Genomic DNA, 24,587 nt, shown 5'->3' on the forward strand with positions numbered 1-24,587 from the left:
TTGTTACTTATAAACATTTGGGACTGTTACCACATTCAAAGGCTAAAAGTAAATTAAGGGGCTGTGTTATTCAATTTTTTGAATGCCTAGGTTTTATTAGTTCTTTTAAAAAAACCATAAAAAAGTCAAACATCACCATACAATGGTGTTTATTTACCAGGCTTCTGAAGCTATGAAGGACAGTTCCACCATGGAAAAGGCAATTCAGTATTTGGTTAGGAGTAAAATAAAACAAGAGGCAATAGGATTTATTATTGATTCGACAAAAGATCAGGAAAACTGTGTAGTCTCTATAGTGTTTTCTGTTGTTTTGTGCTTTCTGTAGTTATGTTTAGAACCAGTTTTTATGTTTTGTTTTCATCAATATTTAATGAGGCTGTAGCAGAGTTTGTGAATGCAACATAAAACAACAGCAGGATTGCAACTTTTATCAAACTTGTGTATGGGATATGTGAGTTGTCTCCAGCAGAAAGCACCCAGGAGCTCCAGGGAAATCCAGGATATTATTTAGTGACAGGGCTTTGGAATGCTGGTGAGTGACCTTTGAGCTCAGACCCCTGATCTCTGCAGCCAGGGATCTGTGTACAGCTCAGCTCTATGAAGAGTCCATGTGCACCAACCTGCTTAGACTTGCACAAATATTCCAAACCGGAGAAGACTCTGAAACTGAAGTGTGACTTTTAATGGGATTATTTATTAAAAATAGAAAAAAGTTACCAATTCTTGAGTACTTTTCAACATCAGGAGTGCAATCCAAGGCTGCCATGAGGAGCTGCCAGTATCATTGTTCCTACAACTGTTGTACTTAATTTGAAAGGTGAGGGATAAAACACACACAAAAAAGCTTGAGATTGTGTCCAAGTGGGGAAAATGAAGTATTGCAGCTTAAACCCATTTATAAATAAAACACAAGGGTTGACTAATATTAAACAGAGGAATAATTAAAATAAAGCAAAACAAAACTTCTAAAGAATCTATTTCATCTAAAACTTTAAAATGCTGACCTTGGCAAGGTGTTGTTGGTTTAATGATGGTGCAGGAGGAGGCTCCTGCACTTCAAAGGCGTGCTCTGAGAGTTCCCTGCGTCACTGCCTCAGCCGCGCTGGATCCCCCTCGTCTGCTCCTGTCCTCTGGGAGCACCTCGCTTTCCTTTGGTCTGTGCGCTGTGCACCTTCATAAAGGTGTTTGCACAGGGTGCTTCCTCAGAGCAGGCTCACAAATGCAAGGGTTCTGCTCCCTAAAGCTGAATCAAGCTCAGTTTCTGCTCATCGAACAGTTTTACTTAGCTTTTACTTACCAGGAGTGCTTTCAAATAATGTCACCTTCGGTTTTCCATATTTAAAAGGGGTAGAAATATAACTGGTTGCTCAGGTTTATAGTTATTTTTTGCCTAATCAAGTTTTAAATGGTCATTTTAGTGCTCCTGGGTAAAACTGACCTTAAAAAGTAACTGGGCTACATCTTTTCTCTGTGAGGATTTTTTTTTTTACATTAAAGCTCATCAGTCTTGAAATTCTAACAATGAGATGCTAGTCTCACTTATAGATGTTTGCATCTATAAACATCTTGTATAATACATTTTGTGCATATCCATAATTCAACTTGATATGTTTCAGTTCAGGGTTTGCTTGCAAACATTAAAAACATAGTTTCTGTTTAGCCTGCATCTTTTTTCCAAGTGCTGCTACTGGGGACAATGGCACAGGCTTTTGTTCTGAACCTGTAAAACCATTTGAGGAAAGACTGTTAGAGTTTCTTCCCAGGATATTTTTTCTCTCCACTGAAAACACTGAACTACAATATTTTCTCTCTAGAGAGGAAAAACAAAAGTGTTGCATGCAAAGAATAGGGTGTGGATTTTCTTGTTTTCCAATGTGTTTTATTGTCTTTATTTATATTATGTCATTTAATCTGTATATAAGGAAAACTTGTAGAGGTGTTTTATTAGAAATGTACTGAGAACAAAAAGAATTACTTAGGCAAATTTATGGGATTATCTGAATTTTCTGGCAGAACTGTAGTTACAGGTATGTTGTTGCAGGTTCAGTATCTTGATTTTCAACTTTGGTGTTAGTTTGGTGGATATTTACCTTGTATTCAGTTATGAGCAAAACCAAGTTAAAGTGTTTGTATAGCTTTGAGTTTGCGAGGTTCTGTGTCTGTTGAGCACTGCTTCATTTATTTGACAGCAGTCAAAGTAATATTTTGTGATAGTTTGTATGATGTACAATGAAATGTTCTCTTACTGTTTCAGTGTATATCAGGTCCTGCAAAGTGATTAGGAATTTAAACTTTTAAAATTAAGATTGAATATAAAGATTCAACCATGGCTCTGTGGAAATCATAATCTACTTTGAAAATCACACTTCGTTAGACAAAACCTTGTCATAGTGAAGAAAATTAAAATATGTGTCAATCAGGCATCTTCCTCTGAAAGTTTCACTTTATTGTTGATTAATCCAACTGGATTGGAAAGGTTAAAGAGTTTTATTAGAAGACAGGAATGATAGTTCACCCTGACATCCTACTGTCAGTCTATTCCAAATCTAATTATCTAACTCAATATTCCAAAGGTGCAGCCAACAGTTCTACCTGTAATCAAGCCTTTATGTGTGTTTTGGGGATGGGCTTACATACACCTACAGATGACCTGTGTGAAATGGCACAGTCACTGGTACATTGCCTGTGTTTGAGTTTTAGCCTGTTCTTTCTGACTGGTGATTCAAATTAGCGTTGACCTTGGGTGTTTGGCTTTGTTTTTCCTCTTTCGTTGTAGTGGGTTTTTGGTTGGGTTTTTTGTTGTTTTTTTTTTTCTTTCCTTTTAATTTACATTGTATTAATTACTTTTGTTTGGTTTTTATGAAAAAAAAAATTGTATCTCATTTCAAACCATGTTTTGGGGTAGTAATATGAAAATATTGTTTTGGTTAAAGGACACAAAGTAGGTATATTTACATTTGAGCAAGGAAACCTTGAAAATTGGTTGTGGTTGAGAAGTGGTTGAGATCCTACTCCAACTTTGCTGCAGTCTGGTTTTTCTGCAGGTATTCCTTGTGGATCTTTCAAGAAACCTGACTGCAAATAATGCAGTGGTCAAAGGGAGGTTGGCGTGCCCTGTGTTCTCCCTTTCTTTTAGTGTGCGTGTGATGTCACTGAGCCCAGTGTGATCAAATTAATTTCCCGTATACTGCAGGAACAGCCAGTGTTCATCCTCACAGCCTTTCTTTGCTCTGCCTGTCTCCCCTCAGACACCACGACGTATTCCACGGAGCGCTCGGAGCACTTTAAGCCATGCAAGGACAAGGACCTGGCGTATTGTCTCAACGAGGGGGAATGCTTTGTGATCGAAACCCTGACGGGATCCCACAAACACTGCCGGTAAGTCACCTGCCAGAACGTGCCAGAAAGGCCTTCTGCCTCAGGGAGCAAGCATTAGGAAAAAAAACCCAAACATTCAGGTGTAGAATGTTGGAAAGCAATGCAATTTTTTTCCCTCCAGTTTGACTGCATCCCTCACAGCTGGTGGGTTTTTTACTAGTCTGTGGTCATCATAATTAGAAATATGTAGATACAAGAAGCAACATTTTGATCTTTTCATAGATGAGGAAAATCTTCAATATTCTACTTTCTAATCATGTAAGGATTCCTGTTTCATTTTGGTGGGTTTTTTACATATGAAAGTCCTATATTCCCCTACAAACCAGAAGCATCCTTTATGCTGGGTACTCCAGCTAGAGTATTTGACAATAGCTTTATGTTCTGTTAATTGAGAGAGAGGAAGGGCTAGTAGTTTTAAGAATTAGGGTTTCTTAAGTTTAATTACTGAAGGATGAAATGGACTATAATAGCCATCTGAACCTGCTCTATAGCTGTTGTACACTTTTATACTCCTGAACTTCTGCTATTATGCAAGGCCATCTTGAATGTATTGAAAAGAATATGAGAAAAGAAAGCCAGATCACTTATTAATATTATTATTTAGCCATTGAGGCCAGTAAAAAAGAGTGATATACAGAAGGAATACTGCAGTATCTTCCTAAAGATGAGGATTTTAACACACATATTCACCAGACCCCCAATTATTTAGGCAATATTTTAAAGAGAAGAGCAGGTTTCCATTTTGGACTACTTGTGACCTAATTTACTCCTGTGGTACTGTGTATGGCACACAAAAGGTGTATCTGAGATACACTTGTATCACTTGGGCGTTCATATGCCCAAATTCTAATCTGAACACCTAAATGTATGGAGAACTCTAACAAAAGTAATAAAAACTGTCAAGGACAGCAGATTTCCTGAAGGATTTGGGACTTGAGTTGCTAAGTCCCAATAAAAGCAGAAAAAAAAGTTACAAAGTCACATGTGTGCTTGGCTTGAAAATGGAAATTTATGAATTTAGAGATTAGTGAAATTCTGCTTATCATCAGAAGAATCTTTCCAAGATTTTCACTTTTTTATGCAATACTGGTGATTTTTCCCATTCAGTTGTGTATGGTTCAGTGATCATTCATTTCCCTTCTTTATGTTTTTGTATGGCATGCTTAAATTAAATATGATTCATTTATTGTGGAAAATGGATGTCTTTTTCTACTTCCGTCATAATACACAGGTTTTTTTTTTTTCTCAAAGCAGATGAGGTTTTTTGGTCTTTCTTAGAAATGTCATGAGCTGTTAAGGGAATTATGTCACCCAATTATTTAACTGTTTCTCATAGTCAGTATATTCAAACTAAACAAAAATGCTATAGAATAGCTGAGAAAAATGGATGTATATAAGAATTTTTAAATTGGCTGATAAATTTAGTAGCTAACCTCTTTAAACAGACTGGTTTTGTAAACTGTGGGTTACATTTTAAAAAATTGGCAGAAGATATCTCTTAAGAGCTGCATTTTTTTTGTTGTTGTTGTTGACTTTCAGGATCTTTCCTATCGTCTTTGCCAAATTCTCATTTATTTCCTGTGATTCTGATAGTGCAGCCTGGCTAATGGTTAGAAGTTTTCCACCCAAGCTTTCCCCTGTCAACTCAGCAAGCCAAAATGTTGACTTTTCATTCTTTCCAGCAGAGTGAAATTTTTCCAGCACCTTCCTTGTGTTATCCTTCCATAGGGAAGCAGCAGTATCTCTGGGAGTCCCTTGCTCCCCTGTGTTTGAGGTTTTTGTTGCCTGTACAAGTTTCAGGCACTGGCACATCCTCTGGGAATTAAACATCTTTTTTATGGTGGGTACTTTGAATTGTACAACACCAAAAGACCCTTACAAGGCAATGATTTTCATATAGCAAAAGATAAATTTTAAAATTTAAAGGGTGATTAGTTGTAGTACTTTTAGTTTTGTAAGGACCTTGGACACTGCAAGCAGCAACTTGTTCAGGATCACTTTTATACTGATAGGTTTGTCATTTAAGGGAGAGAAACATTTAAATTTGACCCTTATATGTTGTATCTCTACCTGGGTACACTGAGTGTGTCTTTGTCACAGTGCTGTAATGAGTGGCATGCAGGTTTTTTTCTGTTCCCTATAACAGTGCTCGGAAATAACAGCCAGAATGTACACATATAGAAAAATACAGTACTGATATACTGTAATTGTCCTCTAACTAGTAAAAAACCAATTTTTTTACAAGGGTTATGGAATTCCCACTGCAATCAAAAAGAATAATTTGAATACAGAATTATGAAGGCTTAAAATGGTACTTTGTTCTTGGAATCAGGCTGCATTGTATATTCTCACTGTGAGAGTGATTTTGCATCTGTTCTGGGAGCAGAGCACCAATTTACTGAAATGGGAGTTTGCCATGTGGAACAGCTGCAGACAGAGGACCTTGGATGAGCAAAAAAGCTCTTATCCCACTTGGTCAGGTTTAAAGGGTGTTAGTAGATGATATTCCTGGGGACTTGTGCACTTATTGTTGTGTGTGCATTTCAAAGGATAAATATGCTAATTATGAAGGGACAGAAAGAGAGATTTGGTAGCAATAAATGAATATTTGAGTTACACCTTGGGCTTTTTCTGCATCCTCATGGCCCAAACCCCATGGTGGTGTTGTTGGAGGGTTGGCACGTGCCCACCTCCCGCCTCTGGCTGTCAGGGGTCCCGTTGGCACTGGGGTGTTGTAGGGCTCTGGCTCTGGCCCATTCCTGTCCTATGGGATCCTCCTTTGACCCCTCAGCTGTGGGGAGTGGGACCAAGGTGCACCCTTGGCCAAGGGCAGGGGGGAGGCTGAGTTGCAGGAGGCCACTGGGAACACTGGAGATCAGCAGGAGCCCTGATCATGGATCTTCCATTCCTGTTCACCTACAGAGGAGTGTCCTGAAGTCACAGCAATATAATTTTTTTTTTTTAAATTTAAATTCTTTTTATTCTAAATTGAATTCAAATTCTGAAATTCAATTTTTTTATTCAAACTTCTGCATTTTACTCACTATCTCTTGGTGAAAAAATTGCCTGGGATGTAAACTGGCAAGAGTTCTCCTGCGTGGTTAGGTAACAAACAAGATCCACTGGATGTTTTGTGCTATTTTGAAGCTGTGACTTCAGTGTTTATTTTTGTGAATGGTTTAACATGAGCTTGTTTTAAGGTCATCGGCAGGGAAACTTCATATTTAGCTTCTCCATATGCTTAAATTTTTTCAATGTTGCCACCTTGAGAATTTCAGCTGAATGGTGAGGGTGCCTTAATTTGTAATTTACACCAAAAAAATCAAGTACACAGTCAACTCTGACACATCAGTGTTTAATGGAGCATTATGTAATCCAGGCTTTAAAAAGACCTGTTCAAGTTTTCTTTGTACAATTTTATTTAAAATACCCCATCTCAAGTCATTCTGGGTTGGGGTTATTTTTTTTTGAGTTTGGCTTGTGGGGTTGTGGGTTTTGAGCTCTTTTTGTCACTCCTTCTACATATTTTTTTCCCTTTTTAGTCCCTGCATTTTCTTTAGATAACACATTTAAGACTGGAAAACATTGGTTGAGTAAGTGGCTGAAACTTTTGAGGGGAAAAGAGGATTGTACTTTTAAATTGCTCCTCTGGAAGAAGCCATTGAGAGAATTGTGTGTGCACAGGAAGTCTTGGCATTGGTGATGAACTCTGATTTGAGTAGTTGGATGAGATATACTTTTGATCCTGTCTTCCTGTCCTTCATCTCTCCTTCAAGCAGTAGAAAGCCTGAGTAAATTTTGTCAATGGAGAATGAAAGAATATACTCACAAATGTACAGTAAACAAAACATCATTTCCAGTTGACCAAATTACAGCTGGTCATACATCAGCATCTGAAGTGTGCTACTGTGGTTACCATCCCAGAGTTTTCAGATTCCACTGGACAGTCTGGTTTTGATGCATACATGCTGTTCTGGTGAATTCTGAGTTTGGTGATCTTGCTTGTATTTATGCATAAATTTTCCATTTTTACATTTAGTTGATTAAAAAAATTATACCAGTTTTCTCAGCTTTGTTTAAAATCTGTCATGAGAGCAGAAGGATTGAATCCCCATTTAATGAAAATCTAGTTTGGATAAATGTTTATATACTGTCAGGTTTTATTGTGAGTCTTCTGCATAATAGTAGCTGTAATCCAGGCATAGCCCTTGCTGTCAGTAAAAGCAGGAGAAAGGGATCAAACAGATGGGACTTCAGAACAGCTCTGAGCTTGGCATATGATACGTGCACTTAACCATAAGTTAAAAATCTAAAAAACTAAGAATGTAATTGCCTTGATTTAGTTACATGGCTTGTTTTCTAGGCTTTGGCAGTCTGACCTAGGTGTTTTAAAATACCAGCTACTCCATTTTGTGTGTTTCCCCCATCTTGTATTATGCTGACACTTTTCAAGAATGCGAGCCCAGGAAATAATTCACTATTGAATAGCATTGAATACATTAAAAATCTCACTCATGCCATAATATTCCAAGCATAGTCTCATCAAAATAATCCATTGTATAAAGATGACAGTATAACCTACAGCTACAGACTTTTAAAGGAGGAAGAAGGCTGTGCTTGGAATTTAGGTTATTTTCCATGTTAGGGGCAATCAACAGAGCTCCTGTTATGAAAATTATTGCCTTATGAGCATTGCTGTAGCACATATCTAAATTATATTTGTGTAGTTGTGTGCACCATTTTCTGGGATGCCTTTGCCTTTACTTTCATGTTTACTTTGGAAAGCCTGAAGCGAAGTTAAAATACAAAGTTAGCTGTCTATAAGCTGTTGTTAAGCAACTCTTTAGTAACTTTGATGTAGATACTCCCTTGTGTTATTAGTCCATCACCTGTTTATTCAGCAGTGCTCTCACAGGCTGTGGTTGCCTTCAGCACTGTGGTTGCTTCTTTAGCTGAAATGGAATGGCCACTGTGCTTAAGTGTTGTTCCTGGTTCATCCTTTTCACAACTCAGCCTGTCAGAAGTCAGGAAGCTGCAATTCCTGAGGAGTCTGGTGCAGGGAGTGCACCTTCCCAGGGTAGCATCAGCTTGCCCATGTTCATTTACTCCAGGCAGCACTCGTAATAAATTAAAACATTTACTGCCTTGAATAATACTAATATTAGCTACAATGTGACTATTTCTGTCTTTTTTTATTGAAAACCATCATGTTTTTTCTTGTATTATTTAGGTATATCTTCTCCTTCACAAAACAAGCAAATAAAAATCCCCAAACAAAGACCAAACCAGAAGACACTCCCCAAACCCAAAGCATTTCTGTGTGCTCCCTTTCAAGCTCCTGCCCCCTGAAATAACAGGAAGAGGTTGCATGGTTTTGTTGTCGCATACCTGGTTTCTTGTTTTAAACCTTTTTAGATATGAACTGGGAAGAAAAATGGTTCATAAACCTCAAGGTGAAATGGTGTAAAGTCCAAGATATCTGTAGGACTCTTACTTGTTACCTAGGTATTCTCACTCTTTTCATATTATCCAGTTTTATATAATTTTTATAATTTGGTTTGAATTTTTTTCAATCAAAATATAAGCCTTGTTTTTTTTAATTGGATGCAGTTATTTAGAATAAAAACGAAATTAACTGATCCAAATACCAAATTTCACCTATATAAAATCAGTACTTTTTCAGTTATCCCTATTCTTTTTCTAACAGTCCTCTGAAATCAAGCCCCTTCAAGTCTGATATTATGGTATAAGAACTCAATAAATAACAAACAGGTTTTTAAATGTAAATTGAGTCTTTTAAAACCTCCCCAGATGCAATAGTGCAGGAACACATGATACAATATTCACATGAAACACAAGAACATCTGATTCATGCTTTCATAATTTAACATTCAGCGGATAGAGGCTCTTGAGAAATCTTCTTGTCAAAGTACTTTAATTATTGATTAATGTTGACAGTATCAACACTCCATTTTACAGTGCATTTTATTTACAGATTTTTCCCTAGATTCTTGCATGCAGCTTCTGCTGTAACTTCTTTGGTAGAAAATACTTTGAGCTTGCAGAATACATATGCCAATTTAGGTCTTGTGAAAGCCAGTTACTTTCAAGTATCTGCAAAACTAAGGGTTTTAATGCAGCAGTGTAATGGTTTTCATACCAAATGTTCTGACAGATATTTTCCTTGATGTGTTTATAGAAGTTCCCCTTTTACACACTGGAGGTTTTGGGTACTGCAGTAAGCCAGTGTTTGTTATGGTTGTTGCTGTTCACATGGTATTGCTCCTTCAAGCAGCTCTGCACACAGAGGTCACTGACAAAACATCTATTATCCATTTATCCCTCTAAAACATCTTCTGAAAATAGTTTTGTGTTAGTTTTATTGCTTGGAGGAGGATAAATTAATATAGCAATAAAACAAAACACAGAATGAGAGAAAGCTTTGTACTTAATGATAGTTTTAAGTTTCTAGAACCTGTATTCAGGGGATTTCAGGTCTTATTTGCTTTCTGCTGAGCACCTTAGGCTAGATATTCTAATGCTTTTCCTTTGGAGAAAAAATTGATTACTAACCAGTGGGATTTCCTGGTTCCGTTTCCATCTTTTGAAGTAATGAAATTTATGCACCTGCTTAAGTTTATGGTGAAGATGCATTTTTCTTGTGGGAACAATAAGTTAAAAGTCATAATACTGCACAGATAAAATGCATGCTCAGATAATTAAATTACACTCCAGTTCAACAATTCACCTGTGTTTCAGTCAATTTAAGCAATATCTATGAAAGCAACATAAAAACCTTAGTTCCATTTTGTCTTGTTTGAAATGCTTATTCAAATTAATATTTTTGGAAGAGTTTGAGGAAATAAAGGAGAAATTGTGTAGATGTGCATCCACAGTTAATGTTGGTGCTTAAGAAAATGAATGTGGTTTAGCATGCAGTACTGAAAAAACAGGGAATTAATTTCTCTTTCCCAGAATACTAAAGACTAATGTTAATCTTTTCAGTTAATGTGAAGTATGGGAAAATACAGTTACAGGCTTAGCACATCCCCCTGCTTACATTTTATTCTTTTAAAGCCACACATCTGTAGTTCACAGATAATAGCATGAAATTAAGCAGTTGATGCTTTCATTTATGTATGTACAGAGTTACTTCCCAGACATAAGAGATAGATAGATACATATCCTTTTTTAGAACAACCAGTAATGTGAGTGAAACAAAAATATTTCTGGAAGCTTTAAGTAAACTGTCATTTCTTCCTGGAGTTCTGGAAGAGAAAGAGGCCAAATTCAGCTCCCTTGGGATTTGGCAAGATCCCCTCAGCTGGTTGAATCAGGAGCTGGGCTGTAACCTGGAATTTCAGTAAGGAGAAGTGGTAAATGTAGTTGCCAGCTCAGGAGCTGAGATGGCTTTTTCTTGAGGCTGCTAATAATGCTTGGATTTCTTCATTTGGCACTGAAGTGGGAGATCAGGAACCAGTGCTGTGCTAACATTTATTTCTGTATCTCAATATCAAGAATACGTAAATCTGGTGGAACCTTTTGGTTTTATCACCATCTTTCTTGGGCCTACACGAGGTTCTGAAGCTGTAACTTGCCATCATATTTTAGCGAGGCATCCTGATTGTGTAGCACATCTCCACTTCTAGAAATGAGTCAAATCCATTCTATACAAAATACAAACTTCTAGTAAGCACATTGATCTCTTAATAGGATATATTGCCTCAAAACTGCCTCATGTTTCCTAATTCTAAAGCAAAATAAAGCCATGATACATATAAAAAGCTATTACTAGTACATGTTGTCTGAAACTAAATACAGGGTGAAGGGGTATATCCTGAAAATTGGAAAACCACAAATTGGTTAAGTCCTTCCACTGCAAAGGAATGTTCTGTCAAATTATAAGGATTGGGGTTTTTTTCCCCCTCCTTATTTTTCAAGACCCCAGTGGAAAAAGATTTGTGAAGCTTTTATAGTACCTACAAAGAATTTACAGAAAAAGAAACCATACCTTAAAATGTATGGGTGCAGATATTGATGGCATATATTGCATCTGTCTTGAAGCTAGCATATGCAAATATTCTGCCATCAAACTCTGCTTTTAAATTAACTTGGAAATGAGTTAGGTTTGTTGTTGTTATTACCTCCCTTAGGCAAGAAGGAATTTGTGAAGTGCATAATGCAGACATCTGAAATCTCTCATTTAAATTCTCATCCCTGCCAGTGTCTTAAGTACACTGAAAGCAATAGCATTTCCAATCTAATCCTATCTGCAGACATTCTCCCAGAAGATCTGGGAAAAAAATCTCGCTAGAAGAAGAAATGAGCTCTGGACAATTGAGTCCTTTAAATAGAAATATATGCCAACTATATCAAAATGCTAAATACCAGAACTTTAATCCACCAGCACTCCAGATCCATCTGAATGAGAACAAACAAAACCAACCACCTGTTTCCTCTATCCTTTACTGCTAAGAAAGCCCTTCCTACCTTCTAAGAGAGGAAGAGGGGAAGTGAGGCAGAAACATGTGGATTCTCTAATGTGTGAAGTGGGGCATCTGAGATTAGACAGGCTGGTAAACCCTTTTCTGTGGCTTGTACTGAATAGATAAATATTCTGGTCCTTATCCTGTACCCATAAATGTAGTGTTTGAATTTTAAATGTATTCCTTGAAGTTATCCCAGTGCAGAGGGGTGAACTCTTTGGGCAGCCCGCCGGCAGTATATAATAAGCAGCAGATTTTGATAAAGTCTGTTCAGAGATAATGCCAGGAGTGTAATGAAACACCTTTTGGGCTGTGTTTGTGCCTCATCAGCCGCTTTGTTGGGTAGAAAACTGCAAATTTCACAAGAATTGTGCTGTTGAAGAAGCCTCTGTGAGAAGCTTTGGGTAATTTCTGCACTCTCACTTGGATCAGCGCACAGATCTGAGGTCTAACTCCAAGTGCTTAAGATAGTTCTAATATCCCAATGATGCCTTAATTAATTAAATGCAAAGAATATTTGACAGGGGAATGCAAGGTCAGAGATTTTCTGTGGATCTTCTGGAAGGGAAGCATCAGCTGTAAAGGTATATAAATTTATAAACTTCGCATCAGGTGCTGAATATTTCTTAGAAAACAGCAGTTCTTGGTCTTTTGGTGAATGAATACAAATCTTAGCAGCAAGCATTTTGTCTGAACCTTTCCTGTTTTATGATGCTTTATCCTGACTTCATGAGGCATATTTATTTTATTTTTTAAAAGCATCTTACAACAGAACATCTGGAAACTAATACTTTTCTGTTTGCTAGTTTTTATTAAAAGTTTGTTGAGGACAGGAGGAAAAACATTTAGAAATGAAATAAAGCCTCAATTTGATCTTACTGGTCTCAGGAAGATTCTCACAGACAGGCCACATTCCTTTGGCCTCATTTCACACAAAAATATGTGGTGTTTTGGTTTTTTTAGGGTTTTGGGGTTTTTCTTGTGTTGGCTATTTTGAAAAGTAAAAACCAGATTAATTAATAAGATATCTAAAGTGACAGGAGGCTGAAGTTGATGGGATCACTCTGGCTGACTCTTTGAGGCTGCTGAATGGAACTTTGCATGGGGACTGCCCTTGAGTCAGGCTGCCCTTTAATTCTGTCCTTCCTTTTGTGTCCAGTTATTTTAATTTCTCTTCTATCTTTAGGTCCCCTCTAACACTGGTCAGGTGATAGCGAGGCTCTGCCTTTCATGGCCCACCCCCATCAGAAATCAGGAGGAGGGCTGTGTAAAGTCCTTGTACAATACCAGTCCTGGATGGGCATTCCCAGTGGACTTCGGAGGAGTTTTCACCTTTCTGCATAAATTTCTCATTGTGACTGGAACTCCTAGGAGAGTTTGTGAGGATAACCAAATCCTAAAAATTGGGTTTTTTGCTAATCTGATTAGGGAAATACTATCAGAAGCCTGAAATAGACTTTCACCCCCTCAGTCCCTTCAATTGGAAAAGTTTATTTCAAACATCATCTTAATAAATTTGCAAGGTGGGTAACATACCAGGTATAAGGCTGTAGTTGCTGGCTGAGGTTTGGGCAGCAGGGTGACCATGTGCTGATTGCCTTTGAGGATTCTGGAGGAAAAGGTGGAGAATGAGAACTCTGATGAGTTAGTATAGACAGAACATGGAAAAATAAAATTGTAATCTGATGGATTAATAAGTCAGCAACAATTAAATAAGACCAACTGCTTAAATATAGAGATTGTCCCATTCAAGCTCCATCAAAGTCTTTGTGGACTGAGGAAAATTACATGGAAAGGAATGCAGTTCATAAATCTGTGGTTCTGCTTCCATGCTAAATTGCTGCTGTTTCCATGTGACTTACTAACTCCAAACCAGTGCAGAAATCATTGGGAATTCATGTTGTTGCATTGTCCAGGGTCTACATCATTTTTTTGAGTGTTACTTAGAGCAATGGTCCTTTTGTTTTGTAGAGCATCCAGCATGTTACCAAAGCTGCCAGCTCTGTGCACCAAATGAGTGTCTCTTTGGGAGCAGCAGCAGAATTTGATGTTGTAGCTGCTCTGGCAGTGCCAGTGTGAGATATTGATCATGTGTGATACAGACAGGCCTTGCCAAGGTGGGCTCAAAAAGCTCAGCATGATTTCCATCTTGCAGTGTTGGTTCAAATCATACAAGGTGTTGTCAAAAAGGACTGTAGTAGTTTTGCTTTTCTCTGTTGCTTTCACCATTTTGATCATTCCACTTGGGGAAGAGATATTTGTCTCGTGGTTATCCATAGAGGTGATAATTTTATTGGGTTTAATTATTTGTTTTTAGGTGTGGAGCTGAGGGTTTACATCTTTACGTTGGAACTTTAAAATCGTCCTGGAACCAGGAGTTTCTAATGTAGCGAAACAAATTTCTGTCAAAAACCATGAATTTCCTGAAATTCAGGAAGGAAATAGCAGCAACAACTAAAATTTGATATGGATTTTTGGGTGGTTTTTTGGGGTTTTCGTTTTGCTCTCTTTTAGGAAGAACTAGCAAGTTCTCATAGCAGTGCTTTTAAAATGCTCACTCTTGTAAAACCCTGAGCACTCAGTGTTTGAATAACAATGATTTACAGCAGTGGAAATGTTTGGTGCACTGCACTAAAGTTTTTTATATCTATCTCATTTTTGCTAGTAGTGCACAGTAGAATAGTTCCTAAGAGAAGAAAATGGACAAGATAGTGGCAATATATGCAACATGTTAGCAAAACATAGACTGTATGAATTTTAAATAAAGCACTAAGTTAATTCATTATGCATGATGAATAACTATAATATTTTCCAAGATGAAATTTCTAGTAAATATTATTTGCTGAATCAAGATGATTGTGCTCTTGTCCAGAGTGACTTGCTTTCTTTGTGTAGTTGGATCTGCTCGTGATGTAAACATAAATCAGAAAACAAGATGCTGCATATTGACAGAACTGGAATTAATTTTTTAAAATTTTTTAAAAAATACCTTTACAGATTTATCTCAAGTGTTGTGTTTTGCTGGTTAGGTAGAAGGAAGACACTGCTGTGTCTGTAGCTGCATCTGGTAGTTTTTTCATGGTTTTCAAAGATAAATTTCTCTGTTCTGGATTTTGTCTTCCCACAGTTATTTTCAATAATCTGTAATCGCACCACACATTTTATGAAACCATTCAGATCACAGATCTGTCTCAACCATCCCAAGTGCATTCATTCTGTTAAAATGTTCATTTTGGCTTGTTTGTCTGGCATTTTGTCATAGATGTCTAGCAGTAATCTGAGGCTCACCACGGCATAAACAGAGTTGCTCTTAATCTTTTAATTATTTGTTCAGTTAAATCCCTTTCTGAACTAGATCCTGGCAGTGTGTCCTGAGAGCCACAGAGTCCCTGTGGTCACTGTAACCCAGTTTCACCCCAAATATTCTCATCCTGAGTTGGTGCTGCATAGCAGGGAACAGTGTTCTACTCCTCTCTCAGTGGAAGTATTTCTCCAGCAGAGAAAATTAATCAATATTAATTTTGCCTAGGGATTAGGTGGTGTAACCTGAAAAGAATTATCTTGTTAATTCTGGGACACAGTTTTTAGGTGTAGAGAGAACTCTGCAGCATTACATGACAGAACAGGCTTAGATCATTTGGAAGAAAACATGGATTCATGCCTAATGAATCATTGTTCACCAGAGGATCAGAGTTACATAATTATGTAGTAGAAAAGAGAAACCACAATCTCAGCCTTTCACTACTTGAAAATGTTTGCAGAGTAGCCAGGAAGAAGGCTTAGTGTCTGTAAGTGGGCAAAATTCCAGATAAGCTTTTCCCCTATTGCTTGCCTTGAAATGCAGCTATTCTTATAGTAAAACCCAGAAAGATGGAGCACTCATCAGTGTTTTTCACCAGCTTAATCTGCTGACATTTCTGAAAACAGGCAAGTAATATGTGAAAAATAAATGTAAGCTTTTTTCCCCTTTGTAAATAAAATGTAAAGGCCTTTATAGCCTAAGTTTTGTACAAGCTAGAGCTGTTAAAATACTGACCTGAGTGGGCTCTCAGTTTACCATTGTAGTTTTCATATTAATTACTGAAACATGTAACCTTTTGCAAGTCTTTTTAATGCTTTATTAGTGTTTTGTGGGGAATAAGGAGATTGATGTATTTTTTTTTAGCATCATCCTTAGAGCATAGATGTTAGTTTGCATTATATATCTGTTACACAAAAGTGTCAATAAATATCTTTATTATCATCCAAAAAGCCTGGATATGCAAGTGCTATTCTCCTTTCAATTTATGCTCAGCTGGAATAACAGGGAGGTCTAATAGTCATATGAAAAATTTACAGTTATGAGTCCTAAATGATTAGGCAGTGTGTATGTAGCTAATAGGAACTGTCTTATGCTTTATAATAATTAGGTACTTGCTCATTATTTCTTTTTAAAAGGTGTACAAGTGTGAAAATGAAAGTATATCCATTTTCTTAGGAGGAGTTTCTGCAGTTGGCACTGTGCTGTGTTTCATTGTGCTGGAGAATTCTTGATCTTTTGTCAAAACCCAGAGGTACATCCTGGGATAGCTGTTGGAAGAATCTGTGATATGTTTTAAATCTCACTGGTTTGCATCCTCCTTCTTAGCAGTGACTTAATCCTGAGCTTTTCAGGAATAGTCATCTGCTCCTAAAATAGGCAACAGCTTTTAACCTCTAATGATTATTGACAAGCTGACATTTATACGTTCTGTCTGTCCTCTTTGAATGCAGAGTCAAAGTTCATCTGAAACGCTTGTTTTGCCTTTTTGCCTGTCTTGGCATTTAGACTGCAGCAAATCTGAGACTTTGAACCCCTTCTGGTAGAAGTTTGCACTTGCCATAGGGACATCTTGATCTCAGGGAATTTGTAGATCAACAAAACACTGTCACAGTCAGAGATTTCCATGCACTCCAACCCCTCTTTGACTTCTCTGTGTGCTTAGAATAGCTTTATGCCATAACAACTTCCTTATAAAATAGAATATTTTGTATTATTACCTCTCAAACACGCAGCTCCAGTGACTTTGTAAAGTGGACTTATTTACCAACGCAGTTGTGTTGAAAATTGACGACTGAAATGTGACGGTGTTCACAGGGGTTCTTGGATTGAGGGAAGAGAGGAGAATGTTGACTCCATTTCAGAAGGCTTGATTTATTATTTTATTATATATATTACATTAAAACTATACTAAAAAATAGAAGGAAAAGTTCTGTCTCAGAAGGCTAGCTAAACTAAGAATAGAAAAGAAAATAATAATAACAAAGGCAGCTGCCTCAGACTCTCTGTCCAAGCTCTGCTGCGGTTGGCCATTAATTACAAACAACCACATCAGACTAAATCACAGATCCACCTGTTGCATTCCACAGCAGCAGATAATCAATGTTTACATTTTGTTCCTGAGGCCTCTCAGCTTCTCAGGAAGAAAAAATCTTAAGGAAAGGATTTTCATAAAAAGATGTCTGCGACATTGAAACATATTTCAGTTTTGTCTGATGGACAAAATTTGGAGGAGCCATCCAATATCTGTTTTCACAGCCAAGTTTATTATCTGCAGTTTGACCTGATAAATGGTTATGAGGAGGGTCTTTGCCTTGTGGTTGGCTGGGTGTTGTTTGTTAAGGGGTGATGGCTGTGCAGGTCTGCTGGGGAGCTCTCTGGGGAATGCACATGCTGCACTGCAGGTTGCTGCAGTGATTGCAGCTTCCTCTGATGTTACATTAATCTGGGCCTGATCAGTGTCTTAAATACTCTCTAATCACAGCAGTAGCTAAATAAGTAATGAGAAGTGGCTTTTAATGGAATAGATTCTGTACGTGTATGTACAACTTTCTGAAATTTTGCCTACAATCTTATCTTGGACACTAATATTTTTGAGAGCTGGTCTTGTAGCCTGTTCCCATTTATCTGTTGGTTGCCTTTTCCTAGCCTTATAAACCAATCTGTCAAACCAGCAAGGTCAGATGTAAATCTTCATGACTGAAGATTGCATTGTCTCTTGACTTCAGATTTTACAGATACTTCTGTTTACAGGTATTATCTCCTTTTACCTCCTGCTGGAACTGAATCCTTTGTGATTGCCATTTTGTTGTCTTAGATAGGATCAAGCAAAAGACCCATCCTTTATGCATATAAACAAAGACCAAATCAATTTTCTGCTTTTGAATTTGTCTCTTTCAGGATCTGCTCTTAACAACAAACAAATGAAAACAGGGAAATGGGTTACTTATGGCCTCTTTTAAGCCTGAAGGGGTTTACCATTGGGAGCAGTCCATCTGAAATGGTTTTGTTGATCAGGGAATGTGCTGTGTGCCAGTGCTGGTTAGTCCTGGGTCAGTAGTGCTGAGAACATTCTCAGACTTGTATTCCATGTAGCCCCACTTGGATTTTCTATACCAGGAGCACGAGCGCTTGGTTCAGCTCGAGCACCCGGGTTCCACATTCCCAAGCTCTCTGCATGGCTTGTTGTTCCCTACATTGTGATGCAGTAATGAGGGTGGAATTCTGCAGCCATGAACAGATCCAACAGTAACTACTGAGTGTTGGTGCCTCTTATAAAACCAGGCACACAAACCAGTACAACCCAATATTCATGAAATATTTGCTTTCTGCTGCTGTCAACACTTACTAATTACTATTGCAACTATTCATTACTTGCAAATGGGCTTTTTGGGTTTTACTGTAATTAAATAATAGCTCTTTATATTCCCTGTGACAAATCATGATGAATTAGCAAACTTACATCCTCACCTATTTCTCTTTCCTTTTTTATTGAAGATATTGCATATGATTCTATGTTTTAACCTAGATTGTATCTACAAAGGAATTTAAAAGTACTGCCCTTGATTTTTACACAAATGCACAATTCCACATCAGTGTGTGAAGTCTTTAGTTTAGATGCCATTTCAGCAATAGAACATTTATTTGAAACAACAATTAGAACTGTGACCCATAAGTATTGGGTGAAGCCAGTGAATGAAAGCATGAAGTGAAGAATGTATATAGAACAGAAAACTGTAAATGCTATGTATGTTAAAATGCTATTGAACCCCATTAAATATATTAATTATTTAAAATATACTTAAATATATTAGTCTTAAATTTAACTATGATACTGACTTTCTTGGAAGTCCATGGAGAGAGGAGCTGACTGACATATTTTATAGAAAACTCAAATCCACCTCATGTACAGGAGCAATTGTTAATGTAAAAGCAAATAGCATTTTTATTTTCAATCATTTGACTAGAGGCAGGACAGAGCCTCCTGCAGAGCTGAAATGTTCTTTGGACTCTTGTCATTTTAGACTCCCAGTAATAAAGTCTTGAGATATCATCTCTTTGTTGATATGCCCTCCTGAATAAACATAGTAATTACTGTTGTTCAAATAGTGAATACTATCTGAGCAGCAATCCTATAAACTCACTCCATGTTTCAAAACAGATAAGGAAAGTTTTATCTTCAGCAATGAGGAGCCAAAAGAGTCATTCAGCACATTTGCCTGTATTATGTCCCCTGATCTTATGAAACCATCAGAAAAATTTCACTGGAGTGGGCTTCACAGTATTAATGATCCAATAGGTTAAATGATATTTGTTAAAGTTTTTAAAGTTCAGGAATTTATAAACTATGACAAAGGAAGAATCAAGGAGGTAGTTTTTCTTGATCTGGTGTTAAATTGTACAGTACTTACAAGCTTTCAAAGATTGGCTGCTGTATTTTGAAGTGTAGAACCTGGACAAAATACATAGCAATAAGTTTCTGCTGATTTAGCATTTATGTAGATAGCATAAAGAAACATTAATATATAAACAGTAAATGGCCAATATACTGCATATAAGAGCATTTCCCTTTTCTGAAGCACATATGTGGAACAGCAACAAGATCTCATATGCTGGAGAAAATTTCATCCAATAGCTCTACAGCTATGCAAAAGTGATCCAGTTACTCTTTTTTATCACACTTTCTCTGTCCAGAGTTCCTTATGTGAAAAGTAATTCCTAAATTTCACACTTCATACTCTATAGTGAAGTGACATCATTTCATTAATTACTGAATGTGTCACCATGAAAGATTAGGTTTTCCAGTGGTTTGATTTTGCATATGGCAGATGTTTTAATATTATACTTTCTCTTAGCAATAGGAAAAATGCTGAAGCAGATCTTGTGAAAGATGGCTGGCAAAGTGTGGCAATGTCAGTGTGCACGTGCATTTCTGAGTCACAGAAATGGCCAAGTGTCCGTGCACGTGCATTTCTGTGTCACAGAAATGGCCAGGTGTCTGTGCATGTGCATTTCTGAGTCACAGAAATGGCCAGGTGTCTGTGCATGTGCATTTCTGAGTCACAGAAATGGCCAGGTGTCTGTGCATGTGCATCTCTGTGTCACAGAAATGGCCAGGTGTCTGTGCATGGGCATCTCTGTGTCACAGAAATGGCCAGGTGTCTGTGCATGGGCATCTCTGTGTCACAGAAATGGCCAGGTGTCTGTGCATGTGCATCTCTGTGTCACAGAAATGGCCAGGTGTCTGTGCATGGGCATTTCTGAGTCACAGAAATGGCCAGGTGTCTGTGCATGTGCATTTCCGAGTCACAGAAATGGCCAGGTGTCTGTGCATGTGCATTTCTGAGTCACAGAAATGGCCAGGTGTCTGTGCACGTGCATTTCTGAGTCACAGAAATGGCCAGGTGTCTGTGCATGGGCATTTCTGTGTCACAGAAATGGCCAAGTGTCTGTGCACGTGCATTTCTGTGTCACAGAAATGGCCAAGTGTCTGTGCATGTGCATTTCTGTGTCACAGAAATGGCCAGGTGTCTGTGCATGGGCATTTCTGTGTCACAGAAATGGCCAAGTGTCTGTGCATGGGCATTTCTGTGTCACAGAAATGGCCAGGTGTCTGTGCATGTGCATTTCTGTGTCACAGAAATGGCCAGGTGTCTGTGCATGGGCATCTCTGTGTCACAGAAATGGCCAGGTGTCTGTGCATGGGCATTTGTGTCACAGAAATGGCCAGGTGTCTGTGCATGGGCATTTCTGTGTCACAGAAATGGCCAGGTGTCTGTGCATGTGCATTTCTGTGTCACAGAAATGGCCAGGTGTCTGTGCATGGGCATCTCTGTGTCACAGAAATGGCCAGGTGTCTGTGCATGTGCATTTCTGAGTCACAGAAATGGCCAGGTGTCTGTGCATGGGCATTTCTGTGTCACAGAAATGGCCAAGTGTCTGTGCACGTGCATTTCTGTGTCACAGAAATGGCCAAGTGTCTGTGCATGTGCATTTCTGTGTCACAGAAATGGCCAGGTGTCTGTGCATGGGCATTTCTGTGTCACAGAAATGGCCAAGTGTCTGTGCATGGGCATTTCTGTGTCACAGAAATGGCCAGGTGTCTGTGCATGTGCATTTCTGTGTCACAGAAATGGCCAGGTGTCTGTGCATGGGCATCTCTGTGTCACAGAAATGGCCAGGTGTCTGTGCATGGGCATTTGTGTCACAGAAATGGCCAGGTGTCTGTGCATGGGCATTTCTGTGTCACAGAAATGGCCAGGTGTCTGTGCATGTGCATTTCTGTGTCACAGAAATGGCCAGGTGTCTGTGCATGGGCATCTCTGTGTCACAGAAATGGCCAGGTGTCTGTGCATGTGCATTTCTGAGTCACAGAAATGGCCAGGTGTCTGTGCATGGGCATTTGTGTCACAGAAATGGCCAGGTGTCTGTGCATGTGCATCTCTGTGTCACAGAAATGGCCAGGTGTCTGTGCATGGGCATTTCTGTGTCTCACAGCTGCCTTCTGGACAGGGGGGCTCAGGGCAGCTCCTCTTTACGCATTCAGTTTTAGCTGAACCTCCTGCAGACAATTCCATGTGCTCACTCCACACATGCTATTTACTGTTTACACTCATGCTTTTATTTTCCCAGCTGGTTTTGTCCAAGCCATTTGCAGGGGATGGCCCTGCAAGCACCCTCTGTGCTGTTGAAAAGAGAATCATTTAATCTTGGTCCTGTGAGTCCAAAATCAGTACATGCTCAGAAGAATCAAAGCCCTGTCAATTATCAGGCTATCACAGGGTACTTTTGGAAGATTTTTCATGGCAGGTACAATATTTCAGGGTTAGTGGTTTTTTGGTTGGGTTTATTTTTTTTTTTTTTTTTAAACAGAATTAGCAGCTCAGGTAATTAAGCTTACATTAGATCAAATAAATGAGCTCTGAGAGTGAAGTTAAAAGCTGAAAGTTTGTCAGCCTAATTGTAACAGATTGTTGGTCGGACACATAAGGTTAACAGCAGCTAAAAGCTTAGAAGGGAAAAATATCACTCAATCAATGGGAAAATCCTTTGAAGAAAAGCTTTGCTGGGCTCAGGTGTATGAGCGAAGCAGGGTATACACCAGAGGACAAAGAGAAATTTTGACTTGATATTTAAGAACCTTTAAAGATTATAAAATCCCCAAATGTACAAAATTTAATTAGAATCTAATGATTTGGCTTTGTGGGGAGCTGAAGAGAGCAGAATTGGGAATGGCTTGTTTGAAATGACCTTGCTGTCAGGGTTTCACATAAGCTGTTAAATGCATGCAAGGAACTGCCACAAAATCAATGAAATAAAACATTGCAGTGGTCCAGTATGGAAGCATAAATTACCATTTTAATTTTCAATCAATAAGAAAACAGATATCCCTGAAGCAGTAAAACATGACTTGCACACAGATCTTCATTTCAGGACAAAAGAGAACAGAACAGATACCCATAAAACTCAGATATGTTTTCAAGAGTAATTCTGGCTGTATCAAACAGGCAGAACAATGCTGGTTCTGTATATACTGATATATATATCTGTATATATATATCTGTATATATATATATATATATATATCTGTATATCTGTATACTGATCTGCTCCTGATTGGGATTATCTGCTCACTGAGTAAAGGAACTTTCTTCATAGTTTATAATTTTGGAAAGCTTTTTGACAGCTGGTTTTAGAATTTGCATTGGCTGTCCTTGTTTTGTTTTGAAGTTTGTGGGTCTGGGCAACATTTGAAAAATGTCTGGTCTGGCCCTGAAAAGTGTCAGGGTGGTGCTGCCCAAAAGGCACTAAAGAGGAAGATGAAGGGGCACAGAGAACTTTATTGCAGGCCATAGTTTTACAAATCTTTAGCCTTGATTGTTGCCATAATTATTAGTTTATGATAGTATTTCATATCTTGCGTGAATGAGTTAAATAGACTATTTCTGTTGAAAAGGTAAACTTTATATATTGAAAAGGTAAACAGAGTGAAATTGGTTGCTTTTCAATTTGAGTGTGAAAGTAAGGGAGCCTGAAAATCCAACCCATTGATACCTTGAGTTAACTTCAAACCCTATTTTTAGGACAGTATTGAATAAGTGTGAATTGCTTTTGCCTGTGTTTCCAGATGGTCAGCACACAGTCTGAAATGCTTTAGTCACTTGGCTTATATTGAAAGGCTTCTCTGAGAACCCAGTGTTTGGTTCTGACTGGATGTAATTTAATGTCTGAATCACAGCTACAGAGATCTGAAACTGAGCAAGATTTCTGCACGTGCTGTAAATTGTAACACCATTGCACACTGTTGGCTCATCCCATAAATTCTGCTTTCAAGATACTCAGAGAGGCATAAAACATTTAATTAAGACAAAAGTTTTTAAATTTACCAGCAATCCTGATTAGCTGGGGAGGTTCCAGCTGACTGGAAGGTTAAGTGGGAGAAGTTTGTGGTTGGCTGGAAGGACCCAGGGTCCTGCAGCTTGCAACTGAAATCAGGGTGGAAAACAGCTGATGTGTGCGGGATCAGGTTCACCCTTGGGGCTGTCACACACAACCTGCAGCTGCTGCAGTTTCCAGAAAATCCAGCCCCTAGCACAGGTTGTTCAGTGGAGTGATGGAATCAACAGATTTCTGCTCATGCTGAAAGTTTTGTGACCAGGGTGCAGGACCCTGGCTCGTTAGCAGGACAGGGGGTGTCTTGATGAAATCATTTGGGTAAACAGGGCTTTGAGGGTTAATAATAGGGCTCTTAGTTATGTACTGTATGATTATTTATGTATTGTAAAGCACCTCATCCATATGATTTTTTTTTTCACAGATTTTCAGATTTGAATGAAACCAGAATGACAATAAATGCAAGTTATTTCCATTTATCTGATTTTTATAGCAATTCTATCCAACCAAGGAGTTAGCATAATTTCTTTTCTGGGACACAAATCTGTCCAAATGAAACAAATCAGTCTGGAGGGGTCAGTGTGTGCCTTCCTGACTTTGTAACCAAGCTCAAAACAGAGTGACAAAGATGCATGTGGCTTCATCCCCTGGAATTCTACCTATAAAGGGATCATGTGGTTGTACCTATAATGGGCTCATGTGACCTCTTGCTTCTGTCAGTGAAAAAGTCCTTTAAAGAACTTCTTGTTCACATTTTTGAAAATTGTATCTTTACATAGCAGAATAAATAGTTTGTGATTTTATGGTGAGTTGATTTTGCCAAATTAACCCTTCCTGGTAATCCTAGCATGGAGCTTATGCTGCTAAATTCTTCCCATTTTCCTTGCTAAGACAAAACAAGGTGCCTCTTTCCCAAGCATGTTATTTATGAAAAATAAGAACAGATGAATAACTGGTGAAACAAAGTAGAAATTTTAGGCAGGAATTTGCAAACCCTGAAGTGAATTTTCCTTTTATATTACTGATTTTAT

General features: G+C 38.2%; 1 protein-coding gene across 3 annotated transcripts in view; it reads left to right on the forward strand.

The window, feature by feature from the left end:
- Nucleotides 1–24,587, forward strand: part of NRG3 (neuregulin 3) — a 455,991-nt gene that overhangs the window by 255,167 nt on the left and 176,237 nt on the right. For all 3 annotated transcript variants that reach the window (XM_063163929.1, XM_063163927.1, XM_063163928.1), the window contains one exon: nucleotides 3,249–3,378. In XM_063163929.1, the coding sequence (XP_063019999.1) occupies nucleotides 3,249–3,378 (130 nt within the window). The remainder of the gene's footprint in view (nucleotides 1–3,248; nucleotides 3,379–24,587) is intronic.

The sequence above is a fragment of the Melospiza melodia genome, chromosome 9 (genome assembly GCF_035770615.1).
Source record: "Melospiza melodia melodia isolate bMelMel2 chromosome 9, bMelMel2.pri, whole genome shotgun sequence".
Lineage (NCBI taxonomy): Eukaryota > Metazoa > Chordata > Aves > Passeriformes > Passerellidae > Melospiza > Melospiza melodia.